Below are 16938 nucleotides of genomic sequence, written 5' to 3' on the forward strand. Positions count from 1 at the left end.
GTACCAGGGTAGATACAAGGTAATAGGGTTGTCCCATGTGGGGCTCACAGCCTTTGTCCCCATTTTACAGATGAGATAAATGAGGCACAGAGGTCACACAGCAGACAGGTGGCAGAGCCGGGATTAGAACCCACTCCATTTGACTCCCAAGCCCGTGCTCTTGACACTAAACCACGCTGCTTCTCACACTGCCAATCTGGCTGGGCTTGGAGGGCGTTGGTTATGTTTTTTCTGAGCAGTCGTGGTCATTGTCAAGAACAGCAAGAAGTGGATTTCCAAAGTGTTCTAGACTCTACTTTGGCCGCGATGCTGTCTGGAGCAATGCTTGATGAGTCAATCAATCCAGCGTATTTCTTGAGCACGTTTTGTGTGCAGAACACCAGGCTAAGCACGTGGGAGAGTACAGTAGAATTAGAAGACATGATCCCTCCCCTCAAGGAGTTTATAGTTTACAGTCTAGCAGGGGAGAGTATGTTTTCCTTCACTTATAAGTTATCTTTTCATCCCTGGGTATTTTTACTGCCAGATTTAGTTTCTGTTCTCCTCCTCCAAAGCATTCCCCATCACCCTGACTCCCTCCCTCTGCTCTACCCCCCTCCCTGCCCTGCAGCACCTGTGTATATATGTACATATTCATTATTCTATTTATTTTATCAATGATCTGCATATATCTATAATTCTGTTCATTTATATCGATGCTATTGATGCCTGTCTACTTGTTTTGTTGTCTATCTCCCCCTTTCTAGACTGTGGGCAGAGATTGTCCCTGTTGCCGGATTGTCCTTTCCAAGCACTTAGTACAGTGCTCTGCACACATATTTACTATTCTATTTATTTTATTTTGTTAATATGTTTTGTTTTGTTGTCTGTCTCCCCCTTCTAGACTGTGAGCCCGCTGCTGGGTAGGGACCGTCTCTATATGTTGCCAACTTGTACTTCCCCAGCGCTTAGTACAGTGCTCTGCACACAGTAAGCGCTCAATAAATAGGATTGAATGAATTGCAGTAAATATGGATGGGAGGTAGAATGACTATCCATGCAGCCCCCAATCACAATCAGTCAGTCAATCAATGGTGGGTTTTTTTTGTCTTTATTTTTTATGGTATTAAGCACTTACTGTGTGCCAAGCACTGTACTAACTCTGGGGTACATACAGGCTAATCAGGTTGGACACAGTCCATGACCCACATGGGGCTCACAGTCTTAATCTCCATTTACAGATGAGGTAACTGAGGCACAGAGAGGTTAAGTGACTTGCCCAGAGTAACCCAGCGGACAAGTGGAGGAGCTGGGATTAGAGCCAGGTCCTTCTAACTTCTAGGTCCGTGCTCTATCCACCAGGCCATGCTACTTCTTATTTGAGATCTTACCATGTGCAGGGTACTAGTGCACTCCCGACTCTGCCACGTGTCTGCTGTGTGACCTTGGGCAAGTCACTTAACTTCTCTGATCCTCAGTTCCCTCATCTGTAAAATGGGGATTAAGACTGAGCCCCACGTGGGACAACCTGATCACCTTGTGTCCCCCCCAGCGCTTAGAACAGTGCTTTGCACATAGTAAGCACTTAACAAATGCCATTATTACTAGTACTACAGAGTACTAAATGCTAGGGAGCAATGCACTGTAGAGTTGGTAGACACAATCCCTACCCACAAGGAACTTACAGTGTAGAGAGAGGGACAGATTTTTTAAAAAATACAAATGAGACAAGGAATGCCTTAAAACGGCTGAACTGTAGTAGCTTGACATTGATACCTAAGGTCTTTTATACTAAATTTTACCTTTTTTTTTTTCAATTTTACCCTCCAGGCTCATCAGATTCAAGAAATGTTTCCCCAAGTTCCATATCACGTAGTTCTGCAGGATTTGCAGCTGACCCGCTCAGTTGAAATAACGACAGACAACATCTTAGAGGGACGTATCCAAGTACCTTTCCCTACCCAGGTTGGTTGTGAAATCGTAGCTTGGCAAGCGTGTTTTCTTCCTGTGGGTCAGGATTGTTCCCGTGTTATGTTAGGGATGGGACAGAGGGACTTTGAGAATGGGAGAGTAAATTGAACAACTTTCAGTCCAGAAGTGAACGGAAGCAGCGTGGCCTAGTGGAAAGAGCACGGGCCTGAGAGTTAGAGGACTTGAGTTTCAGTCTCAGTTCTGCCAGCTGCTTGCTCTGTGACCTTGGCCAAGCCATTTCACTTCCCTTTGTCTCACTTCTCCCGTTCTCCATCCTATTTAGACAGTGATCCCCATGTGGGACAGGGACTGTGTCCAACCCAATGAACTTATATCTATCCCAGTGCTTAGAACAATTTTTGACACATAGTAAGTGCTTAATAAATTGCATTAAAAAAATGATCGATTTTTAAGTAAAGCTCACTTGTCTTCTTTTTGCATATGCAGTATTTTATATATTTCCTCATGCTGGTAGCTAATGTCTTAATAAAACAGAATGTCGAGATTCATCCCTTTCTACTGTCCTTGTTTTCCATCAGCCGTCTATTGCCTATTCAGTCTCTCAAAAACGTTATAGTATTTGCACTCGTGTGTTTTCTCTTTCAGCGTCCAGATGGCATTAGACCTGCATTAAACAGTCCCGTGGAACGGACTAGCAGTGACCAGGAGGAAGGAGATCCTACCGCTGAGGTAAACTGGTACTGTAAATCCTGGATTGTGTGGGTAGAATGGGAGTGGGGAAGTGGGAAAAGGGGAGCAGTAAAGGACACTCCGGATGAGCAGCAAGAGAGGGAAAGAAAGTCTGCTGCTGGGTATGTGCTACTCCAGGCCTCAGTGATGATTTAGGTTCTTGGTGAACCTAAAGATCAATCAGTGTATCGGTCAGTGGTATTTACAGAGTGCGTGCTTATTATGTGCAGAGCACTGTCCTATACGTTTGGGACAGTACAACAGAGTTAATAGACACATTCCCTGCCCCTATCGAGCTTACGGTTTAGACGTGAACGAGGACTGCCCCGTCCAATTCTATGAAGTGTGCATAGACTCAAACAGAACGCAGAATAATGTAAAAATGTATTATTTACATTATTGAACAAGCCGGCACTTTCATTTTTGAATCCGTCAAAATGAATTCCCCATCGTCTTTGGAAAAGCCAGGGGTCCTATGCAAATTTTCGCAAGGAACCAGAATTCCTTCCAACAGTGGGTTGCATTTGATTGGCACTTACATTATCTGCATGTTTCCCGGATTCCTGGCTTACCCTGGATTTGGGTCTCGAACCTGGAGCTCGAGAGACTCTCCGGAATATCATCCCATTGCATTGTGTGGCTCAGTTTCTCCATCGGTGTTTCATTTTTACCAAAAACACTGTAAAGACTTTTGAGAAGGTTGAAGGCATCGGTACTACCCAGAGGAAGAAACTTGGTGTTGGTTTAGAGGCTGCCTGGTACGCACGATCCGTTTTGCTGGAGGATGGATTTATGTCCCTGGTTCGAGGCTCACAAGTCACGTGTTCTGGCTTGCGATTTCCAGTCCCCCCCCCCAACCCCGCCCCGTGCTCCACATCAGAGGTGTGATGATAGAAGGGGATGCATGGAGTTGGGAAGTCAGGCAAGCACCCTCTTGGGCTTTTCTTTCCGCTTGCCGCTCTGGTCCCTGGCAGGGTTGGAGTAGTGCTTCTGTTTTATGTAGCAGCCCAGCAGCGAAACTGACCGGTCACTTCCTAGCCACAGTAGAGAGCATCCGAGTGGCTTTTCCTTCCCGGGAGGGCTTCCGGAGAGCTGGTGGCTTGGTATTTTTTGGTAGTGGCTTGTGGGAACAGCCCCTTATGGCAGAAAGTGACCGTGTGGCAGAGAGTGCAGGTGGTTCGGGGCTGTTTGTTCAGGGGAGGGAGTGTCGAAGGAGCAAACCTGCTTCCTTTTGACCTGGCTCTGTCCCGGGCTGCTCTTGGGAGTCATTCGTTCTTGAGTCCAGTTTGGCCTTGCACCAGCTGGTTTCTCCCTAACCAAGGAGCTCTGTGACTCTGCTGCTCGGGAGGGAAGTTCAGGGCCAAGGCCATTGCCCGAAGGATTTGATAATTATTTTGCAAAGAGGAATATTTTATGAGAGAGGGACAACCCGTGGCAGACTTCCCAGTCCCCAGTTTTAAGAAGCAGTGTGGCTTAGAGGAAAGAACACCGTCCTGGGAGTCAGAGGACTTGGGTTCTGATCCTGACTCCGCCATTTGTCTGCTGCGTGACCTGGGGCAAGTCCCTTCAATTCTCTGGGCTTGGTACCTCACCTGTAAAATGGAGATGAAGACTGTGAGCCCCACGTGGGACGTGGAAGTGCTTAGTATCGTGCTCTGCATAGAGTAAATGCCCAGTAACTACCTCTGGTCTTCTAGACTGTGAGCCCACTGTTGGATAGGGACTGTCTCTATATGTTGTCAACTTGTACTTCCCAAGCACTTAGTACAGTGCTCTGCACAAAGTAAGCACTCAATAAATACGATTGATTGATTGATTGATCAGTAGCGGTTCCTACCAACCTTGCTTTGTGTTCCGTGCTTTCTCATTGGTTCCCAGGCCGAGCGGGTGCCACTTGATCTCAGCCCCAGACTAGAAGATATGTCAGACTTCAGCGAGGTGGAGGCCGAACCCTGTGAGATGGAAGACTTCGAGGCCCGTGGCAGTCGCTTCTCCAAGTCAGCTGATGAGCGGCAGCGCATGTTAGTTCAGCGGAAGGATGACCTGTTGCAGCAAGCTCGGAAGTAAGTTGACGCTCACCTCCGGCAAACTCGCGTTTCCTCTTGCCCCAAGGCCGCCTCCACATGGCTATCCTGCCATCACCCTAAGCTCAAATGTGTCTTATACCGAACTCCTCATCTTTTCCTCCCAATTGTTTCTCCTCCACCTAGCTTTTCTGTCCTAGATGAGATCACTGCCATTCTCCCCATCTCTGAAGTCTCTGGGGCCCACAAGCAAGCAGAAAATCCTTACCATTGGCTTTAAGGCAGGCACTCTGCCAGATTTCTCCTTCCTACATATCCACTCTTTTTTCCCACCACGTCCCAGCTCACACTCTTCCTCTCAAGCTCACCTGCTCATCTGGGCATTGTCTTTCATCTCTCCCACTTCCAACCTCTTGCTTATGTCCTTCCTTCAGCTTGTAATCCCCTACCCCTTCAAATAAACCAGCCCACAGCTCTCCCTCTCTTCAAAGCCCTCCTGAAATCACTTCTCCTCCAGGCAACCTTCCCGATTAATTTCTCTTTCCCACAGACTATATATTCCCCAACTAACCTTTTAGCATTTCTGCACCAGGTATGCCCTTGTGGACTCAGCATCACCTGTGGAACTTTGGTACCTATAAACTCACACGCCCTACTATTTCAGCACTAATTCATGTACCTATCCCCTTCTCATTTTTCTCCCTTCCTGTGACTTATTTCAATGCCTGTCCACCTCCAGCTGTTAGATTGTAAGCACCTTGAGGGTAGAGATTGTATCGGTTAACTCTATTGTACTCTGCCAAGTTCTTAGTAGAGTCCTGTGCCCGCAGTAGGGGCTTAGTAAACACAGGTGACTGGGTGCTTGATTCTTCAGGGATTTATTCATTCAATAGTATTTGTTGAGCACTTGCTACAGGCACTGCTCTATATGAGGTATTTGGGAGGATACTGTAAAAGTAAGAGACATGGGCCCTGCCCTGAGGAAGTTAACAATCTAATTTGAGGAAACGGGGAGACGTAAATTGCATCTACATGGTGGAAACAGGGAGAAAATATAGATTCCACTGGTAAGAGTGTGGAAAACGGAATAGAGTACCTAATTCAGTTTGTAAAGGAATCTTAAGAGCGGGTGACCCCATCAGGAATTGTTTATATAAAGTCTGCCTCCCCCTACCCAGACTGTAAGCTCGTTGTGGGCAGGGAATGTGTCTACCGACTCAGTTGTATTGTACTCTCCCAAGTGCTCTAACACACAGTCAGCGCTTAATAGATACCATTAATCATGACGATGGGGGTGGCAAAGGTGGGTTGTCAGATCCCCTGAAGGAAGTAGATTATGGAAGGGCTGTGTTCTTGTAGATTTATTACAGGAGGGAGTTTCCGTCTCGGGAGGTACAGCAGTGGGTCAGAGGGTGGCGAGTCAAGAGCAAGGAATGCTAAGAACTTCAGCTTGGGAAGAACAGGATGTGAAGAGGGGTGGAGCAGATGAAAATCAATCAGGCAATCCATCGTATTGATTGAGCACGTACTGTTAGAGCACTGTACTAGGCGCTTGGTGGAGTGCAGTGGAACAGTTGATAGAGTGCTGATACGTAAGACAGAGAGAGTTGGTGGATAGCTTTGAATCCACTGGCCATGGGCGTATTTGAGGGTTGTCTTTGTAGCTCTTTCCTGGCGTGGAGGGTGGATGAACTCTGTTCTCTCTGTGGTTTCAGACACCTAGAGATGATAATAATAATAGTGATGGCATTTGTTAAGCGCTTACTATGTGCAAAGCACTGTTCTAAGCGCTGGGGGATACAAGTTGATCAGGTTGTCCCGCGTGGGGCTCACAGTCATCCTCCCCATTTTACAGATGAGGTCACTGAGGCCCAGAGAAGTTGAGTGACTTGCCCAACGTCACACAGCAGACATGTGGCGGAGCCAGGATTCGAACCCATGCCATCTGATTCCAAAGCCCGGGCTCTTTCCACTGAGCCACGCTGCTTCTCTTACACTAGATCACCAGTCCAGTGTAGGATCTTAGACCCGGGGAACTGAATTGGCAAGTTCTTCAAGATGAGGGAGAATCAGACCAATGAAGGGTTTGTTTGTCTTCTAGTTCTGAGATCAGATTACCCGTAAAGCAGCCAAACAGCAACTAAGCCAACGTGCACGTTTATTTGCGGGTACATTCAGTTATTGATGTGTAGGTTCTGCAGTATGCATGGTTGCTTAGCATTTGACTTTTAGCCTATGAGCTCCCTGAGGCCTCTTAGTTTGTAAGGTCCTTAGTGGTTTTTTACCATGTAGTCTTTTTGCCACGTCCTAGGTCACATACCTGGGTTTCTCTCTCTTTGTTACTTCCTCCTTGTTACCTGGCTCTGCCACTTGTCTGCTGTGTGACTTTGGACAAGCCTTTTCACTTCCCTGTGCCTCAGTCACCTCATCTGTAAAATGGGGATTGAGAATGTGAGCCCCATGTGGGACAGGCACTGTGCCCAACCCGATTTGCTGGTATCTACCCCAGCTCTTAATACAATTCCTGTTACACAGTAAGTGCTTAACAAATGCAATAATGATGATAACAATTATTATTGTTGTTATTATTATTGAGGTCGACAGTGAAAAACTTTCGGTCCTTGGGAAATAACATTTCATTCCAGGACCAACTAATGTATTGAAACCTTTTTCACCTCCGTTTTGCTGCTGCTGTTGTTGTTGTTGTTGTTGTTGTTGTTGTTGTTATTATTATTATATTTTTAAGCACTTATTCTGTGCCAGGCACTGTAATAATAATGGTGGCATTTGTTAAGTGCTTACTATGTGCAAAGCAGTGTCCTAAGCACTACTGTACTAAGCACTGGGGTGGATACAAGCAAATCCAGTTGAACACAATCCCTGTCCCATGTGGGGGGGTCACAGTGTCAATCCTCATTTTATAGATGAGGTAACTGAGGCACAGAGAAGTAAAGTGACTTGCCCAAGTTATCGACCCCAGCGCTAATACAGTGCCTGGTACATAATAAGCACTTAACAAATACAGTTTACTATTATAATTATTCTTATTGACCATCTCCTGGTACATTCGTCTTTTCCCTGAGGGTCTGCCAGGCAGGGCCTCTGGAAGCTGGACTCAATGAATCAATCAATCAATCGTATTTATTGAGCGCTTACTGTGTGCAGAGCACTGTACTAAGCGCTTGGGAAGTACAAGCTGGCAACATATAGAGACAGTCCCTACCCAACAGTGGGCTCACAGTCTAGAAGGGGGAGACAGAGAACAAAACCAAACATACTAACAAAATAAAACAAATAGAATGAAAGCAGTCTGCCGCTGTCGTGGGTGGATGCAGAGGGAGAATTGCTTTTGCAAATAAACCCCAGGGAGGCTCTTGCCTGGCGATGTCTCCCAGGCCTCACTCTCAGTGACGCTCTTTCCTCCTCGCAGGCGTTACCTGAACAAAACGTCGGACGACGATTCTGCCTCAGAGAGTTTCTTCCCCTCGGAGAGTTCGCCCTCGGACCCCGTGACCCTGCGCCGTAGGATGCTGGCTGCCGCCGCCGAACGGAGACTTCAGAAGCAGCAGGCCTCCTAGCCCTCTCCTCCGCCCTGTCCCTCGTCCTCCCCGGTAGCAGCACGCCCATCCGGCGCGTGGCGTCCCAGCAGGACAAAGTTGTCCCCAGCTCCGCCGGCCCTGGGAAGGCGCGGGGCTTGACTGCATTGCCGCTGTATAAAGCATGTGGTCTTACTAGTGTTTGGACAGCTGACAAATTTCTTTTTTTTTTTTTTTCTTCCTGACGTGGGAGAGGCGGTTAGTATTTCCTATGTGACGTTTCTCCCCCGGCCTCCCTGCCCACCAAAATTGCAGATTTTCACCCCCGTCATGACCGCTGCTGGCATCGCTTTGCCGCCGGGCGGCAGGGAGGGGTGGGAAGTGGAAGACCGGAGGCATGAGTCCGGATTTATCGCTCAACGCATAGGTCACGGAGAGCGTTGGCACCTCTTAGCTTCTATCTTAATTGGGAGACTGTTCAGAAAGACTTGCAGACCCCTTTTCTAGGTTGGCAGGAGGTGTCTGCTCCCAGGCCACCCTACCTACCCCGAAGGAATTGAGTGCTACGGAGGCCAAACCGAGAGCAGTACCACCCCTTAGAGAGAGGGAGACACTGGATGGACCTAGGAAAGTAATTTCTTGGTGTGGCCAAGAGGAGCTAGGTCGTAGGCTAGTTTTCGGGAAGCAAACGAAAAGTTCGGGAGTGAAGAAGGGACTTCCTCTTTCCCATCCGCCGGTGGCTTTTACCCTGCCCAAGTCCCTGAGCTACAGCTGACGTGATTTCTGTTAACTCTGGTGCGGCGTGTCGTGTCTGCAAGCGCGTGTCCTTGATTCCCTCCGGACATTTCACCGCCCCTCAGGTGCTGGGGACGTCGGCCGTGAAAGGGTTAAGCAGCAAACATTCATTCCGAGTTGGAATCCAGTATTACACCACTTTAGGTGAGTGCAGGCGAAAAACCTGTAAGTTCTCGGAGTGACGGAAGGTCCGGGCCGTGAGTGATGGGGAGCAATTTCAACAGGGCTTTCTAGAAGAGGTCCGAAGGTAGCCGCGTCTGCCTTCCTTCAAACCCTTTGTTTTAGTAGCTTTGCTCTTATAAGCTTGATTAGCTATCAAGAGTCTTCAGCCCGCTGCTGAATAGGTTCAGTTTCCTAACCCTTTTGAATTTTTTCCCCCCTTTTAATGGTTTTTTTTTTTTTTAAAAGTGGAAACCCACAATCGTAGGTGTCAGAGTTCAATTTCACATCCCTTTGGATTAATTTTTTAATGTTCAGGAGCTTAGCTCATCACAATCCTTTTGGGGAAAATCCAGTATTATCCAGAATTATTGGCAAAGTTAAATGTATTTTTTTAAAACCGCAAGTTTTTAGGATTTGTTATGGGCAATTGGAAAATATGGAGGAATAATAACTATGTAGGCAAAGATAATTTATTTCAATAAATCGTTCAAAAGCCTTACCTTGCATTGCTACTAGTAAACTTTTGAAAACTTTTGGGTTTTTTTTGGGGGGGTGGGGTGTTGTTTTGCTCAGAGCACAGCTATTTCTCTTTTTATTGTAAAAAATAAAAATAAAAAAGTAAAATACTCTGGGTGTGCTTTCTGACTTGAAGCATAGGCGATGTCATCTTTGAATCCCATGTTGTGGTGTTTTATTTGCTCTCTACCGAAGAAAGACCCGACTTACTATTAGGGCAGCTGGATTGGTGACCAGTTTGGTGAGGAAACACTCCCGTGGTAATTGACAACTCCAGAAGCAGGAAACGGCTTCAGGAAGGGATCTGCTGAAGAAGAGCTGGCAGGAAGGAGCTGCCACGCTGCACGGTGGCAGAGAAAATGGGGCTGGGGTTGGTAGTGATTCCATTTGGGTAAAATCTTCCCAAGTGACCCGTCGTCCAGTGAATGCTGGTAGTGGTAGTGAATGACCAGGGCAGTTTCAAAGAAGTAGCCATAATTCCGTGGGGCCTGCCCAACTGAACTTGGGAAGCTATGCGGAGGAAACCCTGCCCATCTTGTTCTGGAATCTCCCCTAAAACAGCCTATTTGTTCTGACCCATAACTTCCAGCTGGAGAAAGGAAGCAACCATGGACCTGAAGGTGGGACATACGAAAGTGACTCAGAAGGGTAAGTCAGAACTCCACGGGGGAAGGATTGCCTCGGCGGTCTTGTGCAGAGGGGAAGGGGTGGCGGCACCATTTCTAGTGTAATTAATCCCTCTCCCCATGGCCCACCCCCTGGGACTCAATGTTGACATTCACTGACAGCCTCATTTCTACCTGGAGTCATAGTCACCCCTTCCCAGTGCCCCAATCTCATCCTTGGCCCCAGTGTTGACGGAATCACCGCTCCCATTTCAATGGCCTGGATGATCCTGTTGCCCAACCCCACTGGCAAAAATGGGAGAAATGAGTGTCCGGTACTGTTGGGGAAGTTTTGCTAAGGGAGAGTCAGGTGGACGGAGATCGTGTATTGCGTTCCTCCCTGTGATGTATTCTAATGTCTGTCTTCCCCTGCTAAATCGTAAGTTCCATGAGCACAGAGATCATGTCTCCTGACTTGTACTTTCCCAGGCATTAGAAGCATTAGTACGTTACTCTGCACTCAGGTGCTTGATAGATTTCAACACTTGATTGAGGTGAAGTTGGAGGAGGAATCCCCTCCAATCCAATCCCCCTCACCCCCTCCTTGTCCTCCAGTCGAGACCCTTGAGCTGTATGCCTGTGTCTTGGATCTTTATTATTACTTAATCAGCTTTGCAAATAGCCACTAACCCAATCAATCCATTGTATTTGTTGAGCACTTAATGTGTGCAGAGCACCGTACTAAGAGCTTGGGAGAGTACAGCATAACAGAGGTGGGAGACCGATTCCCTGCCCATAACTGGCTTACAGTCTAGGGGAAGAGTAAGGATGAAACCAGGTGAAGTTTTTCTCCATATTTTGTTACCCTCCCCACCTCTTGCTGGAGAGCCCAGATCAACTCAACCTCTGCCCCTTGGTTGAGGAGCAAAGAACTGTGGAGGCCTAAAATGTATTGCATTACACCTTTGGTTGGTTATTTTGGCATCTAGAATGGCCTTAGAGAAGCAACATGGCCTAGTGGATAGAGCATGTGCTTGGGAGTTGGAAGGATCTGGGTTATAGTTCCGGCTCTGCCACTTGTCTGCTGTGTGACCTTGGGCAAGTCACTTCACTTTTCTGGGCCTCAGTTACCTCATCTGTAAAATGGGGATTACAACTGTGAGCCCCATGTGAGATATGGATTGGGTCCAACCTGATTACCTTGTATCTACCCCAGCACTTAGAACAGTGCCTGGCCCACAGTAAGCACTTAATACCATAAAAAAAATCCTAAAATGCTTTTGTCCCACATAAATAGGATGGCCATAGCTCCCCACAGTTTGTATCCGCATCTAGACGGCAGTTTCACCATGGGCAGGGAATGTATTTACCAACTCTGTTATATTGTACTCTGCCAAGCACTTTGATATAGTGCTCCGCATACACTAAGCACTCAATAAATACGATTGATTGATTGGGGGCTATTTCTCCTTGAGCCCAAGTTCCAATTTTGCATCTGGACCCAGAAAGCTTGAAGTGTGGCGGGGAGAGCTTAGGCCGTGAAATGGTGGATGGCCTAGTGGATAGAGTGTGGGCCTTGGAGTCAGAAGGTCATGGGTTCTAAGCCCAGCTCCATCACTTGTCTGCTGTGTGACCTTGGGCAAGTCACCTCACTTCTCTGGGCCTCAGTCCCCTCATCTGGAAAATGGGATGAAGACTGTAAGCCCTGTGTGGGACAGGGACTATGTCCAATCTATCTTGTATTAACACCAGTGCCTGGCAAATCACTTAACAAATACCGTAATTTATTATTATTATTATTATGGCATGTGGGTACAGCATGCTCTCTGGTGACAGTGATTCTTGATGGAAATCTTCATTGTCAGGGATTTCTGAGTAATGAGTTCTCAAGGGCTACAGCCCTCTCAAACCATTGTAAAAAATGTGTCCCTTTTCCGCCTCTCCCTGTCACACCTCTCTCCGTCTAAATCTCCATGGTGGCTGTCACGTATGGGTTCAGGCATTGTATAAATATCCTGAGGAGTGCTTTGGAGGCAGCCTGAAGCAAAAACATTCCAATGGATGTGTTTTCTCGGCCAATTTGTAGATTTAATGGCAAAAATTGGCACAAAAGCCCAATGGACTGAGTTCCAGTGAATTGGAGTAATGGCAATAACAGAATGTCCCTATTGACCAGGGACAGTGGATTAGAGATCCGAGATCATTTCTCTGCTTGACCCAAAATGCTGTTGTGGGCCCTATGGTGGGAGAATCAAAGCCATCTGATCACCCAGGCCTTGGGGAAATCAATATTTTTTCCATCCCAGCAGGGTGACTTTTCCAGCATGCTCCAGTCTTCATAAAGCCCCCTCAGCCCCTCTTTTTCCTCCAGAATCACCCCCCCGATGAAACAAATGCCCCTGTAGTGATGGCATCCCTGCCATGGGGAATGTTGCAAAAAGAAGGGAGGGCTAAATACAATTGAATGAATGAAGGCCCTGAGAGGAAAAGCATTTTTGCTTCAAGGAGCAGAGACTTCAGATTCCATACACTGCATGGGCAGAAGGGAATTAGGATGCCTGTAGACGGGGAGTACCTGGAGAGAAACAACCCCTGACACAATTTAGCAAGCCCCATAATCCAAAACGACTGCCTGCTTCCCGGTCCATCCCCGGCTTCTCAAAGAGTAGGGGACAGAGACGAGAGAGAGATGGACCTCAATCTCTGCAACATTTTCTTGCTTGTTTTGCTTGGAAAATGTGAATTTTTATTCTTTCAGAATCTCGCTTTTTCCTTTCTTGTCAGAGATAAAAATGAAATTGCTGTAATCTCCAGACTAGAGGATGAGAGACCCAAGAATACAGACAAACATTCTCTTTATTGAGCTACACATGAATTTTTCCATTAGTCAGAGAAACAGACTGGCAGTGTGTCAGATATCACAGAAACCTCACTGATTGGGAATAGAAAGGCTTAGAAAGACCCAGTGGGTTTTTTTTTAAATATTTTTCTTTTTTTTTTTTTTTAGTTTCCTCTTTATTTGAAATAAGCTGTGACTGGTCTTCTTCAGCAAAGGTTAAGTCTTAAAAGTGAAACTGTGAAGAGGTCTGGGGGTTTGGTTACTAATCAAAGTAGAAATGACGGAGGGCTGGTCATGAAAACAGTGGCTTTAATGTAAACACTACATTCGACGGGCGTGGGGTTTTTTTTTTGGCTTTTGTGATATTTTAAAATTTTTTTTTAATTTTTTTGTTTTGTTTCTGCAGCACAAACATCCCCACATGAGAGAAAAAACACGATTCACTAAACCGAAGGAGGAGGAAAGTGGCACGAGTAAAGCATTCACTGGAAAGATTGGAAAAATAATAAAAAAACCCCAAGAAACCCCCAAAAGTATGGAAGCTGATCTGGTATGTAATACACAGTATTCATCAGAGCAAAAGAGTCCGAAGAAAAAAACAGGGTGGGAGGGGAAATATATATATATATATATATATATTATGTATATATATATTATGTATTCTTTTTTTTTGGCAGCTACTGGCCTGTGAGAGCTGTGCTTTTTCTATACAAACCTGGAGAGTGAATGACAGGTTGGAGTTAGAAGTCATTTTTGAACTAGGAACAAAAAGCATCGAAACATCAGTTCAGTGTGATAGGGGGTTACCTGATAGCCAGCGGTGGCCTGCAGTGGTTAAATGAACTCCAGACAACAAAGAACACATACAAAAATGCAAATCCAAGTGGAAATGGTAACTAATTAAAATGAAGAACCGAGAAAGGCAGATGTTTCTCAGCACCGCTGCGCATAATTTTTTTTTTTTAAGGAAAGGAATTGATTTTTGTTTCTTCTTGGTTTAGCTACAAAGCACATGAGAAACGTTCTTTTTTTTTTTTTCTTTCAGCTTCTAAATGTAAAGACTCAGCTAAAACCAGATTCTACAGCATTCTACAGAGACACACAGCCACCAATCCAGGTGCGGTACAGTATACATTGACTCGATAAAGAAAGGCTGTGTCTTACAAAGGCCAAAAGGTCATGCTATCAGTAGATCAACATCAACAGGAGGGAGAGAGTCCGTGAAGCAAGTCTGTAGAGAAAGAGATAAGGGGGTCCAGTCTGAAATTTTGAAAAAAAAAAAAACCCAAAACATCGAATAGCTCTCTGAGGGCAGGCAGGGCGGAGAAAGGGAGCGGAGCTGGGGAAAAACTCCTTCGCGGAGGGGCAGAATGAGGGGAAAAGATAGCGTTGTAATTTATGGGGCTCCCTTGGGTGTTTCTGTTTTCAATTTTGGTGTCCTCCGCTGCCCACTCGCTTCACACGCCCAGTGTCTAGTTGGCACTGATGGGGTTATTCCTTTTCAGGTGGCAAACGCTCTCTCCCTTCCCGGCCGTCAGGCTAACCCTGGGCCCCTATCTCCTGGGGCTTGTATTTTCATTCCCAGATGGACTCGAGCTGTGGTCTTGGGGTGTCCCCTTCCCTCAGACCCCGATGCTGGTAGAAAGAAGCCCTCGCCCCACTTCCCACGCTTCGAACGCGGGCGGAAGCTGCACTCCACAGGCTCAGGGCCGGCGCAGGAGGCCACTTCGGTGGGATAAAGGATCTGCCCTGCCGCGTCTTTTAAAAGCAAAAAGTTGATGGTGGGGTTTAGGTTTTATTTGATTTTCCTTGTAGGGTTTTTAAAAGTGTTTTGAATCCCCCCCGCCAGGAGCCGAACAGATCCTTGAAGGTCTTGCTAGCTCTGGCCCAGCCAGGGGCCGCGATGTGGGCCAGCGGTAGCCTGTGTTGAGCGTTCTACCTCAGAAAGGTACAAAAGACAGAAGTGGCGTCAGCAAGCGCCTTCCTCACGCCCCGGAAAGGATGTTTTAAAAAATGGCCTCGCCGCTCATTCTTTAAGAAAGAGGATCCTGTTCAAATATGAAGGGCAGCCTCCAAATGAGGGCAGGCAGGCTAGAAACCCCCCATCTTTTCTTTCTTTCTCGTGGGGGCCGGGGTAGGGGAGGAGAGGGGCAGGGAGCGGTTTTGGTTCCGTTAAATCACCAGGTGGGGATGAGCTCTGTTAGGGTTATCAGTTCTGTCCGCAGCTCTTTCTGAGACAAACTAAAAAGATTTTATATATATATTTATATATATATAATTTTTTGTTATGCCTTTTTTATTTACCAAGTTGCATTTTTGTGTGTGTTTTTTTGTGTTTTTTTTTTCGTTTTTTTACTTTTCTGTGAGTGTTGGAATCATTACCCAGTAAGTTGCTATAGAGAAGGTGAGAGGTCAGTACAAGCCGCAGCCTCGGAGGTTGTTGGCAATGATGATGTCAGTGACGGCGTCGAATACCACCTGGATGTTATTCGTGTCTGTGGCGCAAGTCATGTGACAATAAATTTCTTTGTTGGGCGAGCGGTTTTTGCTCTCAAATTGTGCTTGGATATAGGCTGCTGCATCTTCGTAGGTGTTGGGACCTGTTGCGGGGAGAGAGATGAGACAGAGAGGAGAAAGCAGGGAAAGTCCCTGTGAGAGGGGTAGATCAAGTTTGGGGGATGCAGGAGGAAAAGAGACATCAGCCCATATGCCTTTGTGGAGCCACCCTACAGTTCAGATGCTTCATGGCTTCAGTTGTGCTTGTTAGGTGCTTACTATGTTCCAAGCACTGAACTAAGCACTGGGGTAGATACAAGAGCTTCAGATTGGACACAGTCCCTGTCCCACGTGAGGCTCACAGTCTAAGTAGGAGCAAGTAGGATTTAATCTCCATTTAATGGATGAGGGAAACTGAGACACAGAGAAGTTAAGTGATTCTCCCAAGGTCACCTAGTAGTAATAATAATAATAATGATGATGATGGTATTTGTTAAGTGCTTACTATGTGCAAAGCACTGTTCTAAGCACTGGGGGGATACAAGGTGATCAGGTTGTCCCACGTGGGGCTCACAGTCTTCATCCCCCTTTTACAGATGAGGTAACTGAGGCACAGATAAGTTAAGTGACTTGCCCAAAGTCACACAGCTGCCAATTGGCGGAGCTGGGATTTGAACCCGTGACCTCTGACTCCGAAGCCCGGGCTCTTTCCACTAGGCCACACTGGTTCGATGCAGGTGATAAGGCCCTCAGCCCTATTCCTTACATTCCCACAATCACTCAAGCCACAAAGTCAGCTTCCTTATGCTTCTCGTGGAGCAGTGTAACGAAGCTGGATTCTTGGCCACTGGTTTCGGAAGAAAATAATAGCATTTCTGAGATAGGTTCTTTTCCTCTCTGCAGCTGATGGGTAGGGCTGCATTTTTTTTTTTTTGAACGAGGCTGATTAAAAATCCTTTTCTCACCATAAAACTTTCAATATAACTAATTTCATATGGACAACACTGTTTCTGTTTAAAAATGCAGTTACTTGCATTATGGGGAAGCAGCGTGGCTCAGTGGAAAGAGCACGGGCTTTGGAGTCAGAGGCTGTGGGTTCAAATCCCAGCTCTGCCACTTGTCAGCTGTGTGACTGGGCAAGTCACTTCACTTCTCTGGGCCTCAGTTCCCTCATCTGTAAAATGGGGATGAAGACTGTGAGCCCCTCGTGGGACAACCTGATTACCTTGTATCTACCCCAGCGCTTAGAACAGTGCTTTGCACATAGTAAGTGCTTAACAAATACCAACATTATTATTATCACTTTTGTGTTGTAACTTCATATA

At 46.5% G+C, this 16938-nt stretch overlaps 2 protein-coding genes across 3 annotated transcripts in view; one reads left to right on the forward strand and one right to left on the reverse strand.

The window, feature by feature from the left end:
- Window positions 1-9783, forward strand: part of AMFR (autocrine motility factor receptor) — a 38028-nt gene extending 28245 nt beyond the window's left edge. Inside the window, exons 11-14 of the mRNA XM_038753929.1 lie at window positions 1810-1944; window positions 2557-2640; window positions 4519-4703; window positions 8095-9783. Of these exons, the coding sequence (XP_038609857.1) occupies window positions 1810-1944; window positions 2557-2640; window positions 4519-4703; window positions 8095-8242 (552 nt within the window). The 3' untranslated portion in view covers window positions 8243-9783. The remainder of the gene's footprint in view (window positions 1-1809; window positions 1945-2556; window positions 2641-4518; window positions 4704-8094) is intronic.
- A 3333-nt stretch (window positions 9784-13116) lies between these two features.
- Window positions 13117-16938, reverse strand: part of GNAO1 (G protein subunit alpha o1) — a 230376-nt gene continuing 226554 nt past the window's right edge. The window contains exons 8-9 of one of the 2 annotated variants that reach the window (XM_038753350.1): window positions 15500-15717; window positions 13117-14348 (exon numbers count right to left, since the gene is read on the reverse strand). In XM_038753350.1, coding sequence (XP_038609278.1) covers window positions 15530-15717 — 188 coding nt within the window. In that variant the 3' untranslated portion in view covers window positions 13117-14348; window positions 15500-15529. Of the gene's footprint in view, window positions 15718-16938 lie in introns of both variants that reach the window. The other variant, XM_038753349.1, reaches the window with a different exon arrangement.

This window comes from Tachyglossus aculeatus, chromosome 11, assembly GCF_015852505.1.
Source record: "Tachyglossus aculeatus isolate mTacAcu1 chromosome 11, mTacAcu1.pri, whole genome shotgun sequence".
Lineage (NCBI taxonomy): Eukaryota > Metazoa > Chordata > Mammalia > Monotremata > Tachyglossidae > Tachyglossus > Tachyglossus aculeatus.